Raw genomic sequence first — 15,320 nt, 5'->3', positions numbered from 1 at the left:
GGAGGGAATTTAGTTTTGCAAAAGGCAAAATTATGTCAAGTAAATAACGCTCTCAAATGCATCACCTGGTGGAATGAGGAATGAGGAATTGAGGAACTGAGGAATTTATTGGTTTGATGTAAAGCTACAATTAGGATTGAACGTTCCTGGGAGAAATTATTAAATACAAATGTTACCTGTGTAGATGGACGAGCCCAACAGTAATTACACAAAACGTTCATTTCTGTGCACAGTTGGTGTTTCAGTTAGTTACAGTGGGTGAGTTGTTTCTCCATCACTTGAAAAACGACTAATCATTATTTATCAAATTAACGGGGGGGGGGGGGGGGGGGGGGGGGGGATTCAGGGGAAAGGGCAGAACAGGGAAGATTAACAAGTTTCAGGTTGTGCGGTCAGCTATTGGATGATGGATCACACTAGTGCCAAGCGACGGTGAGAGCAAGCGTTGACATCCCGCCTCCGCGGAGCCCTGTGCGCGCTTGTAATTGGACGCCGGGCCTGTCATTCCCCGGCCACCCAGGTTAGGTTGCTCTGCACCGTTAAGATGCTCAATTGATGGGCGTACTGAGCTGTGCAGTGAAAGCAGATACCCTTACGTGTTTCATTGTAGCAAAACAAAACCATGTTCCCTCCTGGTTTCACCGCGGCTTGTTGCTGGCTTCTCCGCGACACCTTCCCTGGAGCTCAGCTGGGTTTTTCCCCCTCTGCGCGCTGCGGCCAGCGGGTTGGACGATGCTATTGCGGCGTTTTAATGGGAAAAAAGCTCATGACAGAATAACAACACAAGGCATCGCTACTAGCACCGCGTATCAGTGTTAATTTGTTTCATCCGGATGTGGGTCTTTGTCGGTGATCGCACGGCGGACTCGGACAACGCAGGTACTTTGGGAGAATTGGGTAAAATGCACCTGCCGTGAGGCGAGGACCGACCGGAGCACATGGACATCTGTTCCCAGGACCGCAAATCGGAAAGAAGTCACATCTGAGTATTTTCTATCATACCTGTGCTGTTACGCTGCCATGGATCCCTCACAGTTTTTAATCTACATCGGTTTGGTATTTACTCGTCGTAGCGGGGCTTCAAACCCACCCGAGTACGAGGATGACAGCTGATCGCCCCTCCTCTCCTGGGACTTCAATAATAAAAAATAAAAAAACAAAAAAAAACGCGCTCCATCTGAATCCGCTGCCCTCGACTGGAAGCCACAGTCTCAGTTTCAGCCGTGTTTAACAATCGATGGAGCGCAGAGGGCTGTGACATTTGTTTGATTGCCACCTTACCCTTTACTCCGATCAGGTTGCCTCCGCGCTTGCCACTCAGTTCACCGGCGGGAGCCTGTGTCATATTTCTCTGAAGGCCCTTGAATTGCATTTGTACTCATTTGGAGAGATTAAATCATCCATCGGCCGAGCAGGAAAACTGTCTTTCAGCAGGAGCTGTTCCGCGTTGCAACTCTGTGGAGATGTCCGATCACCTCTCTGCGTGGAAACTACATTTCTCTTCCTGCTCTTTGTCACTTTGCGTTAGACCCGCGGCTGGGGATGATCCTTGAGTAGCCGATAAAATAATCAGCGTCTGGGTGTCAGCAAAGGCTTGAGCTGCAGGGGATTTGGGTAGATTATCGCCGGACTGCTATTTTGTTCCCTCGGTCACACTCTGAACTGAACTTAGCGGCTTTTGATCCGCAGCCTTTTCCCTGCTCACCCCAGCCGCCTGAAAAAAAAAAAAAAACCACTCCAGCAGGGAAAGCCTGCTTATAAGCCACGCCATTCATAGGGAAAAGGGAGAAACCGGCTTGCATTCAAAAGCAATGACTGCCACAGAGGTGTTTGGACCCAGATCTGAGGATACGACAAGTTTGGCGCCTCCGTCCACCCGTGGGTCCGCGGGAGTGAGACGCGCTTTGAGGCTGTAGTTCACACACCCTGTTTACACGCAGGCTGCCTGGCTGAGATGCCGTCGCTGTGACCAGGGTTGAGGGGGGGGAGGAGGCAGCCCGTCAGTGTACAGCCGAGGACAGCCAGACACAAAACACAGCAGTGCCCGAACGACCACCTTCCGGGACCCGTTTTGACTATCTACCGGGCGGCCACCGGAGGATGTTTGAGCCAGGATGCTGCGCTTCCCCGTGAAGAAGATCCGGAAGCAGTTCAAGCTCCTGCTGCTGCTGGTACTGCTCACCTCCGCCGTGTGGTTCACCTACCTGCACATCAACCAGGGCAAGACCATCAAACTCCACTTCAACTACGGAAAAGGTAGGCACACCTGAGAGAAACCTTGTCTGTCGCACCTGCAAGTTTTCTGAAAGGAGTCTTGTCTTTTCCCCTGATGGATAAGAACTAACAGTCCCTAAAGACATTTAAAAGGACATTTAACAGCCCATTTATGAATTCTGTAGTGATACCTGAGGAGATAATACCATAAAGTAGTGTAACGTCACTATAAAGTCACCACTGAGTACACTGAGCTCCTGCAGGGATATTATGGGAATATTAAAGTGACATCACAGGAGATAATAATGCCATAAAGCATGATAAGGCCACCATAAACTCACCACAGTAGGTATAATAACAGATACAACTCCTATAGGAAAAATCATAGGTGCCAGATAATAAAATTTCACAATGAGTTAAGTAGAATCAATACTGAAATGCACATGAAATCCTTGTAAACAGTTATATGCATGGATTTATGATAAATATGTCCCTGAAACAACTGCCCTGCTGACGTTCACACACTCCTCGTTTTCCTGTAGGCAGTGTGACAGGTATGCAACAAGAAGTAACGCAGAAAGGCAGCGTGTCATAAATTAACAATCGTTTCCTTCTCCAGGCCAAGCAAAGAGCACCGCGGCCTTTGGGCCAGGTTGAAAAGCCAGACCGCCGCCTTCAACATTAATAATCAAAGGGCTGTTCATGAAGGTGGCTTCAGAGGTCACAGGCATGCCAGTCACACTTGGAAAAATATTAAGGGGTGGGCAGTGAGGGGCGGGGGCGGGTGGGGGGGTGTGGGGGGCAGATCTCCACCTGCTGCTGTGATGCTTCTTATCACCGAGACTTAATTGTGTTCATCCACTGTGCACAGCACAAGTGGCTGGTCGTGACAGAAGATGATGCTGAGTATTGTGCAGGAAAAACAACAAAACACAGAGAAAAGGTGCTGAATGATGTAACGCACCGTCACCTACTACAGCTTTAACATGGGCTGAGGGTGTACTCTGTCTCTTGCAGCTGTCCGTGTAAAGTGATACCCAGTGATTATGATGTCCTTGAAGAGCATACGCTGTGCGCACACAGACACACACACACACACACACACACACGGTGCAGTGACACACAGGGATCATTTCATTGTCTCTGATCTTAGCCGTGGGGGTTTTTTTTCCCAGCAACAGACTAGGTTTAGTTTTCTAACGATGAGAGACTGGAGTCACACAGAGGGATGAAGGCTGTCACTCTGGTTTGTTGCATTCGGTAACTGCAGCTCAGTGAGTTGGGAGTTTGTGTCAGGATTTGGTGTAAGAAAAAAACAAAAACAAAAAAACAGCAACACAGTAACCTTGCAGTGAATTCCACATCTATGAAGCTTACATTGTTTCAAAAAGAATAAACAAGAAAATGTACATTATGTGGCTGAATTTATTGCAGGGTTATTGTGCTGTGTTGCACCACATTGTACTGTGCTCACACCAAAGTTGATGTAATGAACAGGTCACTGCTGTTGAAGCAGATTGACTGAAAAATCATTGCATTGTGCATTCTGCAGCCTGTGTGATTTTTGCTGCCTGCAGAGTCTTTGCTGATTTTGTGTTAACTCGCCCCAGAGCACGATGATCCCATTCATTCATCACAGAGCCCGACACGCTGAGTTTTTTTTTTTTGATATAACTCTGTTCCTCGTTTTAAGGATTCAGCTTGTAGTCTGCCTTTGTGACTCGTCTGCTGCAGCCGTCTGGCGAGGAAGGAAGCTGTTATGCTGCACTGTGCTGGTCTGTGTGTCTAATTGACTGTCTTCCATTTAGCAGGCATCTGAGCAGGTCAGCTCACTTAACCTCTTATGAATAACATGTCCCCTCTCGCACCAAGCGTTTCTAAGTGAGATGTAGCCATTACTGAATATGGGGCTCTATGAAGTGTGTAAATATTCATATCAGGCTGGTAGTACTGTCTCCACACAAAAAAATCTTCATTGATTCTTAGTGCTGAGGTGGGGCAGGTAGAAATAATGTAATTTCATTTCTGGCCTGAGTCCTCCCTTATTTGAATAAGAAATGACAATTTGTTAAATTTCCATTCGGCTTGTCCCCATTTTGGAGGAAATTAGATTTATCGAAGCCAAATTCTCTCCTTCAGCAAGCACACGATCGCTACCAGTACTCCATCCACTAGATAAAGTCTTACTGGCATATGACCAGCACACTTAAGAGAAATATAAACACCTCGGCTTAGTTCCCCACTGAGGCTGCGTCTACCTAATGGCGAATAATGATTTGAGAAGCGTGTCGGAGGCAGTTGATAGGAGATGATTTTATCAAGTTTTTCAAACTAGGTTGTACTCACCTCAGAGTGCTCCTGTGTTTGCTGACTGGGTCAACGTAATGAGGCAGCGGAGGCCTTCTTAACAGCACCCCGTGGAGTCCTCCATGGTGAACAAACAAAGTTTTGTATACGTTCAGTGTTTCTCACTGAAACACAGCGTGTGTGTCTCTCCCTCATAAAACATTTTCAGTATCTTTTTGAATGCCTTCACACTTGCCTTCTTCAAACCAGCTTGCAGCTAACTTCTTCTCCTGTTATTGGGGCAATGCTACCTTTTTGGTGCATCCCATCCACTCGCTGTTACAGGCCCTTTGCATTTGGCAGAGGGCAATGTATGTGCGTCCTTGTACGTATCCTGGTAGAGACACAAAAGAGGACAGAGAAATACGGGAATCTGGTCACGGAATGGTAATGGAAACCCATGCTGTGGATTTCCTGACAAGAATCCGGGTGCTGCATTGTTAATTGCCTTGACCCAGCTTCAAATAGGTTATGTTTGTGCTTTTACCTGGCTAGTAATGTTTGCGTCTTGTGTTAAAGGTTTATTGCCGTGTCTAAATGAGCCATGACATCACTAACCCATCCTGCTCAGAGACGCATCACTTCTCAGAAGTCATATGTGGTCAATGATATCTCACTTTGGTTGGTATGCAAGGAAATCAATCACGCAGAAGTGTCATCAGGTCATTTTGATTCGGAACTGTCATCATTCAGAGCGCTAAGCCAGCCACAGCTGTATTGAAATGGGCCATCATTTTCTGCCTCTAAATTATTCGGTACAGGATGGAGCTGCGTGATAGACTGGCGATTCAGTTCACTCACCTTTTTGTGATTGTGTCGAAAGTAGAGAGAGGGAGACTGGAGAGAAGGAAATTTAATTTCAGTAAGATGATGACACACATGAAGAGAAGTTTGAGAAGTGAGGAACTGAAAAGTTGACTGTTGGGGAACAGAGTGCAGATTTTTATCAAACTCTGAAAGTTTAAGTTACTTCCTACCCTATAAAGCATCTGTGCTGCAAGAGGAGACTGTATGTCAGGAGGTTTTTTCCCATATAAACCTATCATTTACATATCCTGCATGCCTCTTGTGTATGAATAGGGCAGTCAGAGCAATATAATTACTGCACAATGGGCAATACCAATGGGACTTTTGTGATTGTATGGCTGTTTCTTAGGGCATTCATTATATCTTCTTAAATGCCAAGGTAGCTGTTGTAACTATGATGATGGGGAAAGCCAAAAAGGTATAATTAAATAGTTTTCAGATTGCACACTGGCCAGATCGGCCTTATTTAATCAGAATTTCAATGAGGAAGTGTGTTGGCAGGCAGCGCTGCGGTGCATATTCGATGAGTGCCACATTTATGCGGCCACCCAGTTGTACAACAGCCCCCCTGTTTTCCAGCATCAACAGGTCCACTGAGCAGGAGGAGGAGGAGGAGGAGGAGGAGGCAGGCTGCTGCATACAGGCCTCTATTGATTAACTATGATTACACATGTATAGGTGCACACATATGCATACAAACCACCTCCTACTCAAACACACAAATATGTTACCTATATATTTGTAAAATAGCACACAATACACACATGCGCTTCACATCGTCGCCACTCTGTAGGGATAAGGTGGAAGTCGGAGAGAGGAAGTCTCAGGGGCCGCGACAGATTGGCTGCTTGGTTGCCCATGGAGACAACATATGGGAGAGGAGCGTGTGGTGTTGGGTTGGTGGGATGTTTCAGAGTTTATTTTATCAAGACCAATGCTTTCACGGGTTGTGAGGAAGCTGGAATGCGTTAAATATCCTCTGAAAGACTAAAAATAAAACGGACACAACTTGTGGATGCAGAGTCGTCGTATTTTTGAGAGAAAGGTAAAACTGACTTGCAGAGCCACACACACACATTCACATTCAAACACTTGGATATTGTTGCACTTAGGTATCCAGTTGGATTTGGCTTGTTGCTGTATCTCAGCAGCAACACCCTCAGGCAGGCTCGCTGTCATGGTAACCATGCCCTCCGATGTCACTTTTCCTAATTTTAGCTCTTGTGGTTCTCACGGTCGGTCAGCCTTACCTCGGCCAGAACCACTCTGGCGGCAGAATTGTAACAGACACCAGCTTAGTGTGTATAAGCACTTAAATACATACACAGCATCGTTTCATGTTATCATTTATTCATGCAACAATTTACCTTTTCAGATTTGTGAATAATGCAGCTGCTTGGTGCCCACGTGCACTTTGATGAATTTGTTAATGGAAGGGGGAAGGGACAGAACAAAAAGACATAAACATACCACATAAATATGCTAAGTAAAAAGTGAATGTCAGTCATGTTATATAGCTTAGGTGTTTTTCTGACAGAGCTAACTTTAGCTGCTTTTATAGGAACACAGAGCTCAGCTTGGCTGCAGTCTGCAAATCTGCATCAACAAAGTGGTTTGGCCATGTTAAACTGAGGACACACATGAGCCCAGCTGGGTGGTACGGCTTTTAAAGATTGCTTCACTTTAGAAATGCGAGTCCTTTATGCCACTGTGGACAAGCTCTGTTAATCAGATGGCAACAGAAGTCCTAAAAAGAGTGAATTATGAAATTATAGCTGTACTAGAGCAGTGATTTATATTCTTTGGGGCCATCCTTTTTGGCTGACTTAACAGTAATGTTTCTGATACTGTATAAGCATATAGTTCCATTTCCGGATGGAGGTGATGGCTGCAGAGACCTGGACAGTTGAAAACAGAATCTTAGAACCTGTCTGTCTGTCCTCGCAATCTTTTGAGAAATGATTAAATATAACAATACCCATATAGAGAAACTGCATTATATGTGAGACAGTCATTTCTTTGACATCATATTTCATTTAAGGGGCTGTGTCATAAAATCGTACACATGTGGCAGTCGGGCCATTGTTAGCTGGTGGCTGGGGACCTGGGGTGGGGACTGTCACAGGCTCAGCCGTGAATCTGCCACACATCTTATCTGACCAGCCCAGTAAATCTCTCTCTCTGGGTAATTCCACAGCAAGGATGACTGATGTCTGTGTAACACCTCACACTGCATCCTCAATGTGCCTAAGATGCTGTGGGACCTGCCGGGCGGAGGTAGAGACAACTGAAGGAAGATAATAATACCTCACGCTATTCTTAAGTGCCTTGGCTTGCATTTCATTGCACCTGTAATGCTAAGCAACACCCTTACCCTCCCTTTGGTAATTTAGCATTTTCTGTTTACAATAGCCTTAAAATATTTAACACTCAGGATGTGTTACATTCACATGCCCACAGTGCACTTCACGATTCTTAAGTGTTGCATTTGAGATTAACAGATGTCGATACAGGATTGAGAGACGAAGGAAGGCTTGGTTGGAAGGTGAGAAAAAGCAATGGAAAAACACAAGTCCAGAGGGTGTGTTAACCTCAGGGTTAATGAAATTTGTGTTGGCCTGCCTAACAAGCCACCATCAAGGTACCAGCTCTGCCCCATGCAAATGAGAGCTCTGGCCCAGTGCCACGGCTTTGCCGCAGGAGATTTGTCTGTGTGTATGTGAGAGAGTAAGTGAGCGAAACAGAGAGATTTGGTGTAAAAGTGCTGGAAATGTGTATGTGTGATGTAGTTTGTTTTTCTGCAAGTGTGTTATTGCATGTGTCTGTGAGTGTGCACCTCCCCGATCTCGCTGCCGTCTGCACTTTAGCCCCAGTGTTTAGCCGAGCAGAAGAGGAAGCAGCTGAATGATGGCACTGTCTGCCCGCTGGCACGCTCGCTGCGAATGGGAAACGAGCATTTGGGAAGGAGGGACGGGGCAGAAGAAGGACACCCTTCTCACGCAACAGGTGGGACGTGCAGCAGGATGCATCAGGAGAGGATGTGGCTGTGACTCATAATAAACCTAGCTCTTCACACTGCAAGCTCAGTGTAATCTGTTTGTGTATGGAATCGTGGTTCCCACCTGGATGCGTACACATGACGTAAACTTCACTGTGGAAAGCCATTTGGGTGTAGCCAGCTTATACAGCAGGGGAGTCTAATAATGCAGCAATCACATTGTTAAACAATGCCATCAAGAATTAATTAAGATCCATTTCCTCAGTAGAGACTCATAAAAATCCACACAATTTGGGCACTTTACTAGGACACTGCTGGGAGACACAGGGGAGCGGAGTGTGAATCGGGAGAGCGGAGAGTGAGTTGGTGGTAAGTTTTAAGGAAATGAGAAAGAAAACAGGGAGAGCCAGAGAGACAGATGTCAGGTGGGAGTATCGACTGTAGGCGATTGTGATCCCTGTCGTGATGGGATTTGTCAGTTTCCCCCGTGCTCTGGCTCGGTTCCGCTCTTTACTCCCCACCTCTGCGGAAGGATTTTCTTTCATTGGGTTTCTACGCAGCGCTGGGCTGTATCAGCTCTGGTGTTGCCTTTCTGTAAGTGATCCAGACCTTGCAGGATTTCAATCAATCCTCAAAGAGTGTGTGTCTGTGTGCTCCCTGCTGCTCAGAATGAGCTTTCTGTAGTGGTGGTTAATGGAAAAGGTCACCTCTCCTCGAGTCTCTGCTGGCTCGCAACAAAGACAGAGAAAGGATCAGAGGTGAGAGGGACAGACAAACCTCAGACACAGAGGAGGCAGAATTATTGGAGACAGGGGTGTTGGTTGTATTGTAATCAGCTTTGTGGATTTTTATACAACTCTGTTGAAAAGTCATAAAAATGGATGTGCTTATACAAATGGGGTAAATTGACCGTAACTTGCCTGTCCCTGTGTGCACCTCTCTCTGTAGTTTTCACTCGTGCTCCCTTTCCGCTCTCTGTGTTCTTTTGAAATCACTACCATGAGCATTCGCACTGTTCATCATTCACTTATGAATATTTACATGTTTGTGGAGTCAGATCTGGAGGTGGGAGAGGAATTCATCTCCATTTTTTATAAAAGCTTGTTGGGTAAAGTTGAGAAGAGAGAGGACGAGTTTGAGGTTTTCTTAACTTTGACATTTAAGGGCTTTCACTAACACCTCTGACTGCCATTTAGATAAAACCAAGTCCTGCGCTTTATATTTGGCTGCAAATCTAAAAGGATAAAAACACTGAGAATGTGATAGTGGGGGTGATAAGGTTCCCCACTGCTCCACAGCGGGTGTGACAGGGCTTCCCTGCTGACAGCACCCAAATGTGAAACCCTTTTTGTTAGCTGAGCTGAATGCTATATGATCCCTCCTTGACTACTTTTCTTTTATAATTGAACCTTTTTTTTTTTTTTTTTTACCCCCATCTTATATCCCATCTGGTTCCATCTCACCTGACGCCCAAGTTGTCTCTTACGTCTGTCTGTCTCCGTCTTTAACTTATTTTTCTGCATGAAGCGTAGGAGTATCAGAGGAGGCAGAAGAGGAAAGCAAGGACAAGGGCTGCACTTTGTCTTTCTTTTATTTTGCGTCTCAAAGGCCTGCTTTTCCAGCTTGATTACCATGTGAGCTGCTTTGTGAAGGAGCACGGCATCGCTCTATGAGGGCTGTCAAACACTGTCCTCTTTTTTTTATTTTTCTGTTGTTGCCAGTCATGAGGAAAGATATTCAAGAGAAGAGGAAAGACTCCTGTTTACTCTGGAGCTGTGTTTGCGTTTGTATAACTGTGCATACTTGCTTTGAGCCCTGCCAGTGTGCACTGAATATTAACATTTCTTCATTAATTTAACTTCTCTATAACTCTCTGTGATTAAATGCCCTGTTTTAGTATTCATTGTACCATACCATACTCAAATTCTTGTTTATCCATCTTGGGTCTCCAGCAGACTAATACAGTGGATAGAAAATCACGGCTGTTGATGTTTTCATCAGTAAAAGTGTTTTTGGTTTTTGCCTCTTTCACTGGCAACATTTTTACTTTTAATAGCTTTTTTATTTGTGGCAACTGCTGTGGGGTAATAGTTGCAGGCAAAAGGAAGGCTATAAACCAGGCTGTCAAGAAAGTTCAGACTGTTGTCAATTAAACAAAAGAGTGTGAGGCCCCTTCGAATTTAGCAAAGACACATTTAAGTGACTGAAACTGCAGCATATTTTTGGAATATCGTGAGCATTAGAGCTTTTACAAAGGGCAAAATGGTTTTAAGTGATTGGCAGCATTTCTTCCTAAAGATATTCTTGAATGTTTCTCAACCTCAGTTTCCTCCCACGTCACTGTTGATGTTTTCAACTTGAGACAGTTAAAAGCTTCAAAAATGACTCTTTAACTGCCCCAATTAGATTTTTTCTACCTTGGCTAGACATCATGGCCTCATGACATCCACTTCTCTCACCTTCAGCCTCAGCCTCTACCAATTACACTGTTGGGTTTGGGCCAGTTCGTCAAGTCACCAATGAGAAAATCCCTCTTAAATCTCAGCCTCTATTGGCTTTGTCTCAAGTACAGTATATCAGGGAGTATTCTCTCTGTGCTGTGGCTGCAGCCAAGGGCACTGCTATAAATTCCTCCCTGCTGAGATCCAGCTTGGTTGGGTATCAAATCTGATCGCCCAAATCTCTTTGAGCTTGAGGTTCATCTTTTGCTAACCCTTGTTTTTCACCCTCACTTACCACTTTGATAGACTAATTTCCCATTCCACTCCTCCGCATGTGATACTCTTCACAGCTGAACCTCTTCTCTGTTGTGAGAGAATAGTTAGATTTCTGGTGGCCTGATGGATGCTGCAGATGTGCTAAGGCAGCAGCAACACTCACATACACATAACAGCAGTGTGACAACAGCGCCAGAGGCCAATTATCTGAAAATAGTTGTGCGTTTTATCAAAGGACAGCAGGGTAAGAAACTCAGTGTGTGCGTGAAGCATGGACTTGCTGAGTTTTACTAAACATTGGCGATTTACATCTCTGTCTCCATTGCTGCATGGCTTCGTTTACATGATGGCACAGAGAGGACATTCTTAAAAGCTCGTCCGACAGAGCGGCCATTGTACGTCTAATGTCACCGCGCTTTCTTCCACCTCCTCCTCAAGCCTCTCACTGCATCTCCCATTTCCTTCTGGCTTGGTTGCCCATCTTTGTTTCCTTCTTGCCTCTCAGTCTGGTTCCTCCATAAAATGACACCTATTCTCAGCCTCTATTTCTTTTTTTTTTTTTTTTTACATTCGTTTGTACATCTGCAAATGGAATATGGGACAAATGCAAGCTTTTCATCTGGCTGCATCTGACATAGAGATTCACCTTCCTCAGCAAAGCAAGGCGATTCAACTCTATTATCTCTCTGTCAAACATGCTGCTGCTACCCCTCTGCCGGTGGAAATGAGGTGTTTTTACATTTCTGGGGAGAATAGGAGGACTGGCAATGAGACGATGGGTATAATACATCGGTCTAGCACTTTTTCTGACCATCTGATTGTGCTCCAGAGGGCGGGAAAATAGAGAGGAAACAACCATGGCCTTATATTTATTGAGCGCCGGAGGATGGAGGAAGGTTTCTAATGTACTGCATTTAAAGTGCATTTGACGGGTTAGATAGATGTGTTGAGATATATATATATATATATATATATATATATATACACATTTATACTTGTATATGTAAAGAAAGAAAACCAAGATTAGTTTATACCAGCTTGTACAGGTTTTTCTTTGTGGGATGTTTGTTGGCATGGTGGTCATACTGACCTGCAGTTCAAGTTTTGTTGTGCTCTGCCTGAAAAATAACGCACTCAGCTCTGTGTAACAAAAGATTTGTTCCCTGGCCCTTTTCCCTTCAAAAAAAAAAAAAAATTCACATCACAAAATTTAGTGCAGAATGCATTATATGCACATTAAAATGACAGTAAAGTGAATTAAAAAAAAAAAAAAAATACTGCATAAAAAAAACACATAATAGGGCATTAAAAGCACAGTAAAAAGAACAACAAAGGCATAAAGACACTAAAATACTGATATTGCAAAGATTAGGATAGAAGGCATGTTGCTGTTTTATCTGTAGGACACCTTTTTGTATGAAGTCAGGCTGTAACTGAATATGACATTAAAGCTTCATCAGGAACATGTTTTTTTGACACATGAATGAACAGAACAACAGTTTTCATTTTAACAGTAGCGATCATGACCTGTTAAAGAGCTCAGCAAATGTCAACAGTGTAGTGAAAAATATTTCCATAAATCCACCATGCTGTTATGGTGACTTGCTCATCTGTTTTAGTCCTCATGGGTTTTTCCCTTTTCTAATATCTTTGTGCACTTGGCAGCAAAGCATGACTAACTGCTTTTGTCTCCCTCAGACCACAGTGTGGTCTACAGCATTCCACATCCTCCCCTGCCGCTGCTCTTTTGAAATAAATCTCTTTGCAGCTACATGGGTCTCAGCTACTGCTATTTGAAAACCTGTCTGCTGTTTCCAATTAGATAGAATCAGGCCTAATCAGCGGGACGACAAAGTGTGCCCATGTAACGCACTTATTTTTCACGATTTAAAGTGCCAAATTAATTAGCCATTACATCAACTGTTAATTCTGCCTGCCAAGTTAATATGCATTGTTGGAACAGCTTGTCACAAATGCACAAATGCCCTTATTAGAATTCTGTCTTCGGTGAAAGATCTGCTGACTGTATGTTGTGGGTCCAAATGCAGTCAATATCAGTGACAGCTGCCGTCAAAGTGTCTTTTTTAAAACTCAGCACAGTAGGGAGATTCCTGTTGTGTTTCAAATTTTCTGTTTTGTAGATCCACATTTGTGTGTGTGTGTGTGTGTGTGCTGGTGCACTAGAGGGTATTAAGACAAGGTTTTACCAGCTGAACTTACTGACGGAGTTAGTGATGGTTTGGTTTGGCCCTTAAGATGGGTGTAGGGCAGAATGATATGCAAAAAAATATGCAAGTATTTTGGCAGACATTGTGATTGCGATATCGGTCATTTTTCAGACATTTAATTTTTCACTGAAAATTTTTTTAAAATGATGATGTTTGGCTTGTACCAAACAAGCATGCATTTTTATGTCTGGAGATTATCATTTGCAGGCCGAGGTATCATTGTAGGACTACAATGCTTCATTGATATGTATCGACGCATTTTACCTTTTTATTAAAGAAATGCAGCTCCTGTGATTTGGATATTGCACTTGGCCGAATTGTGATTTCGATAATATTTTGATTAACTGTTCAGCCCCATTGCAGTGTGATGACGGAGAGTAAACCTCGTCTTCTCCTCCCTATCTCACTGTCATGCCTCCTCATACTAATCTGCTTTCAGCCCACACATTTGTTAGATGAAATGTACACACACACACACACACACACACACACACCACACACACACACACACACACACACACACACACACACACACACACACACACAGTAATTTGTTTTTCTTTGGGTGCTGTTAGCATTTCCTGGTGCTCTGGATTTAAAAAAAAAAACAAAAAAACAAAAAAAGAAAAACATCCAGTCACCACAAAGTCCTTGCTGGTTCCCCCTTAGTTCTGCCCTTTCAAATAGAGTCATCACAGACTGAAGTGGGTTCTGTTTATTACACTGATCAGATTGCGACATGGTCATTCATTGTGCAGGTGAAGGCCTCACTCAGCTGGATTAAGTTAATAGAATTTCAAATAGTTTTCACCAGAGCTATGTCTACTTGAACAAATGACACAGTATGGACTGCCAATGCCACCTTTGCTGTCTTTGCTGTGTTTGTGTCAATGGACTGAGTGGTGTCATCCTTTCAGTGAGAAAACTTAAAGTTGAGCAACACTAAGGCCGTGAGGGTGAAGTGATTATATGTTGGACTTGGATGTCATGACTGATTACAGCAGGGTGTTTTAGGTCTGCTCTAGTTTGCATATGCACATGCAGTAGAATGTGATGTTTAAGGATTCTGATCTCTTGTTACTGTCACATAAGAATATGTGGGACAAATAATAACAACCTAAAGAAAATGGAGTACCAAGACTGAATATCATTTTATAAGCCTGGTCATATAGGTTTTGCTATTGTCCCAGAGGTTGTATGAAATTCACCTAGCTATAACAAATGTAACCCAGCTTCAACTCTGTCTGCAGAGTTGATTTTTTTCCTCATCTCTCTCCATCCAGTGTTTCACCCTAATCTGTGTTTTTGCTCTCCATATCTTTGCCTTTTTTTTTTTTTTTTTTTTTTAAATCACAAATGTAGAATAAATGAACAACACAGTGTTTTGTTTTTTTCTTTGTGCAGCCACATGTGAGAATATTTGTTGGATTTTAGTGACTTGGCTGACTTGCATATGTAATTATTGCCCAACAGCAACACACTCCACATTAGAGAAGGCCATTTGCCGGCGCTGTGCAGTGAAAATGATGATTGTTGGAGTTCACATTCTTACAATTACACATTAGAGGTTGTTTTGTTGTTGTAGTCTGGTGATCTTAACTGTGATGATTGTGTGCCTCTTTGTGTTTGCCGCTGTGTGTATTTTCCACTCTCGCTGTTTAGAGTTGAACTGCGGTTTGGCATCTCTGCAGGTGGTGTCCTTCCATCATTTCAACGTGCCAGGATAGGCAGCTCTCTCTCTCTCTCTCTCTCTCTCTCTCTCTCTCTCTCTCTCTCTCTCTCTCTCTCTCTCTCACCACCACCATCTCTCACTGTCTGTTGCTGCAGTGAAAATAATGCCTGTGTGTGATGTGTCCGAAGAATGTAACACCTGTGCTCTGCTGCATATTATCCCCGCTGGCACACACACACACACAAACACAAAAACACACATACACACACACTAAAACACACATACACACACACTCAAACACAAACACATAGACACTGCACATGCACTCCCTTCCATCC

At 43.9% G+C, this 15,320-nt stretch overlaps 1 protein-coding gene across 1 annotated transcript in view; it reads left to right on the top strand.

Moving 5' to 3' along the window:
* The first annotated feature begins 555 nt into the window (after positions 1 to 555).
* The window catches only part of b4galnt4a (beta-1,4-N-acetyl-galactosaminyl transferase 4a), a 126,537-nt gene continuing 111,772 nt past the window's right edge, over positions 556 to 15,320 (top strand). Inside the window, exon 1 of the mRNA XM_071503543.1 lies at positions 556 to 2,256. Coding sequence (XP_071359644.1) covers positions 2,115 to 2,256 — 142 coding nt within the window. The 5' untranslated portion in view covers positions 556 to 2,114. The remainder of the gene's footprint in view (positions 2,257 to 15,320) is intronic.

Source organism: Trachinotus anak, unplaced genomic scaffold (genome assembly GCF_046630095.1).
Source record: "Trachinotus anak isolate AG129_WGS33_773 ecotype Australia unplaced genomic scaffold, CSIRO_AGI_Tana_v1 ptg000002l, whole genome shotgun sequence".
Classification (NCBI taxonomy): domain Eukaryota; kingdom Metazoa; phylum Chordata; class Actinopteri; order Carangiformes; family Carangidae; genus Trachinotus; species Trachinotus anak.
This window is presented reverse-complemented; position numbering and strand designations above follow the sequence as displayed.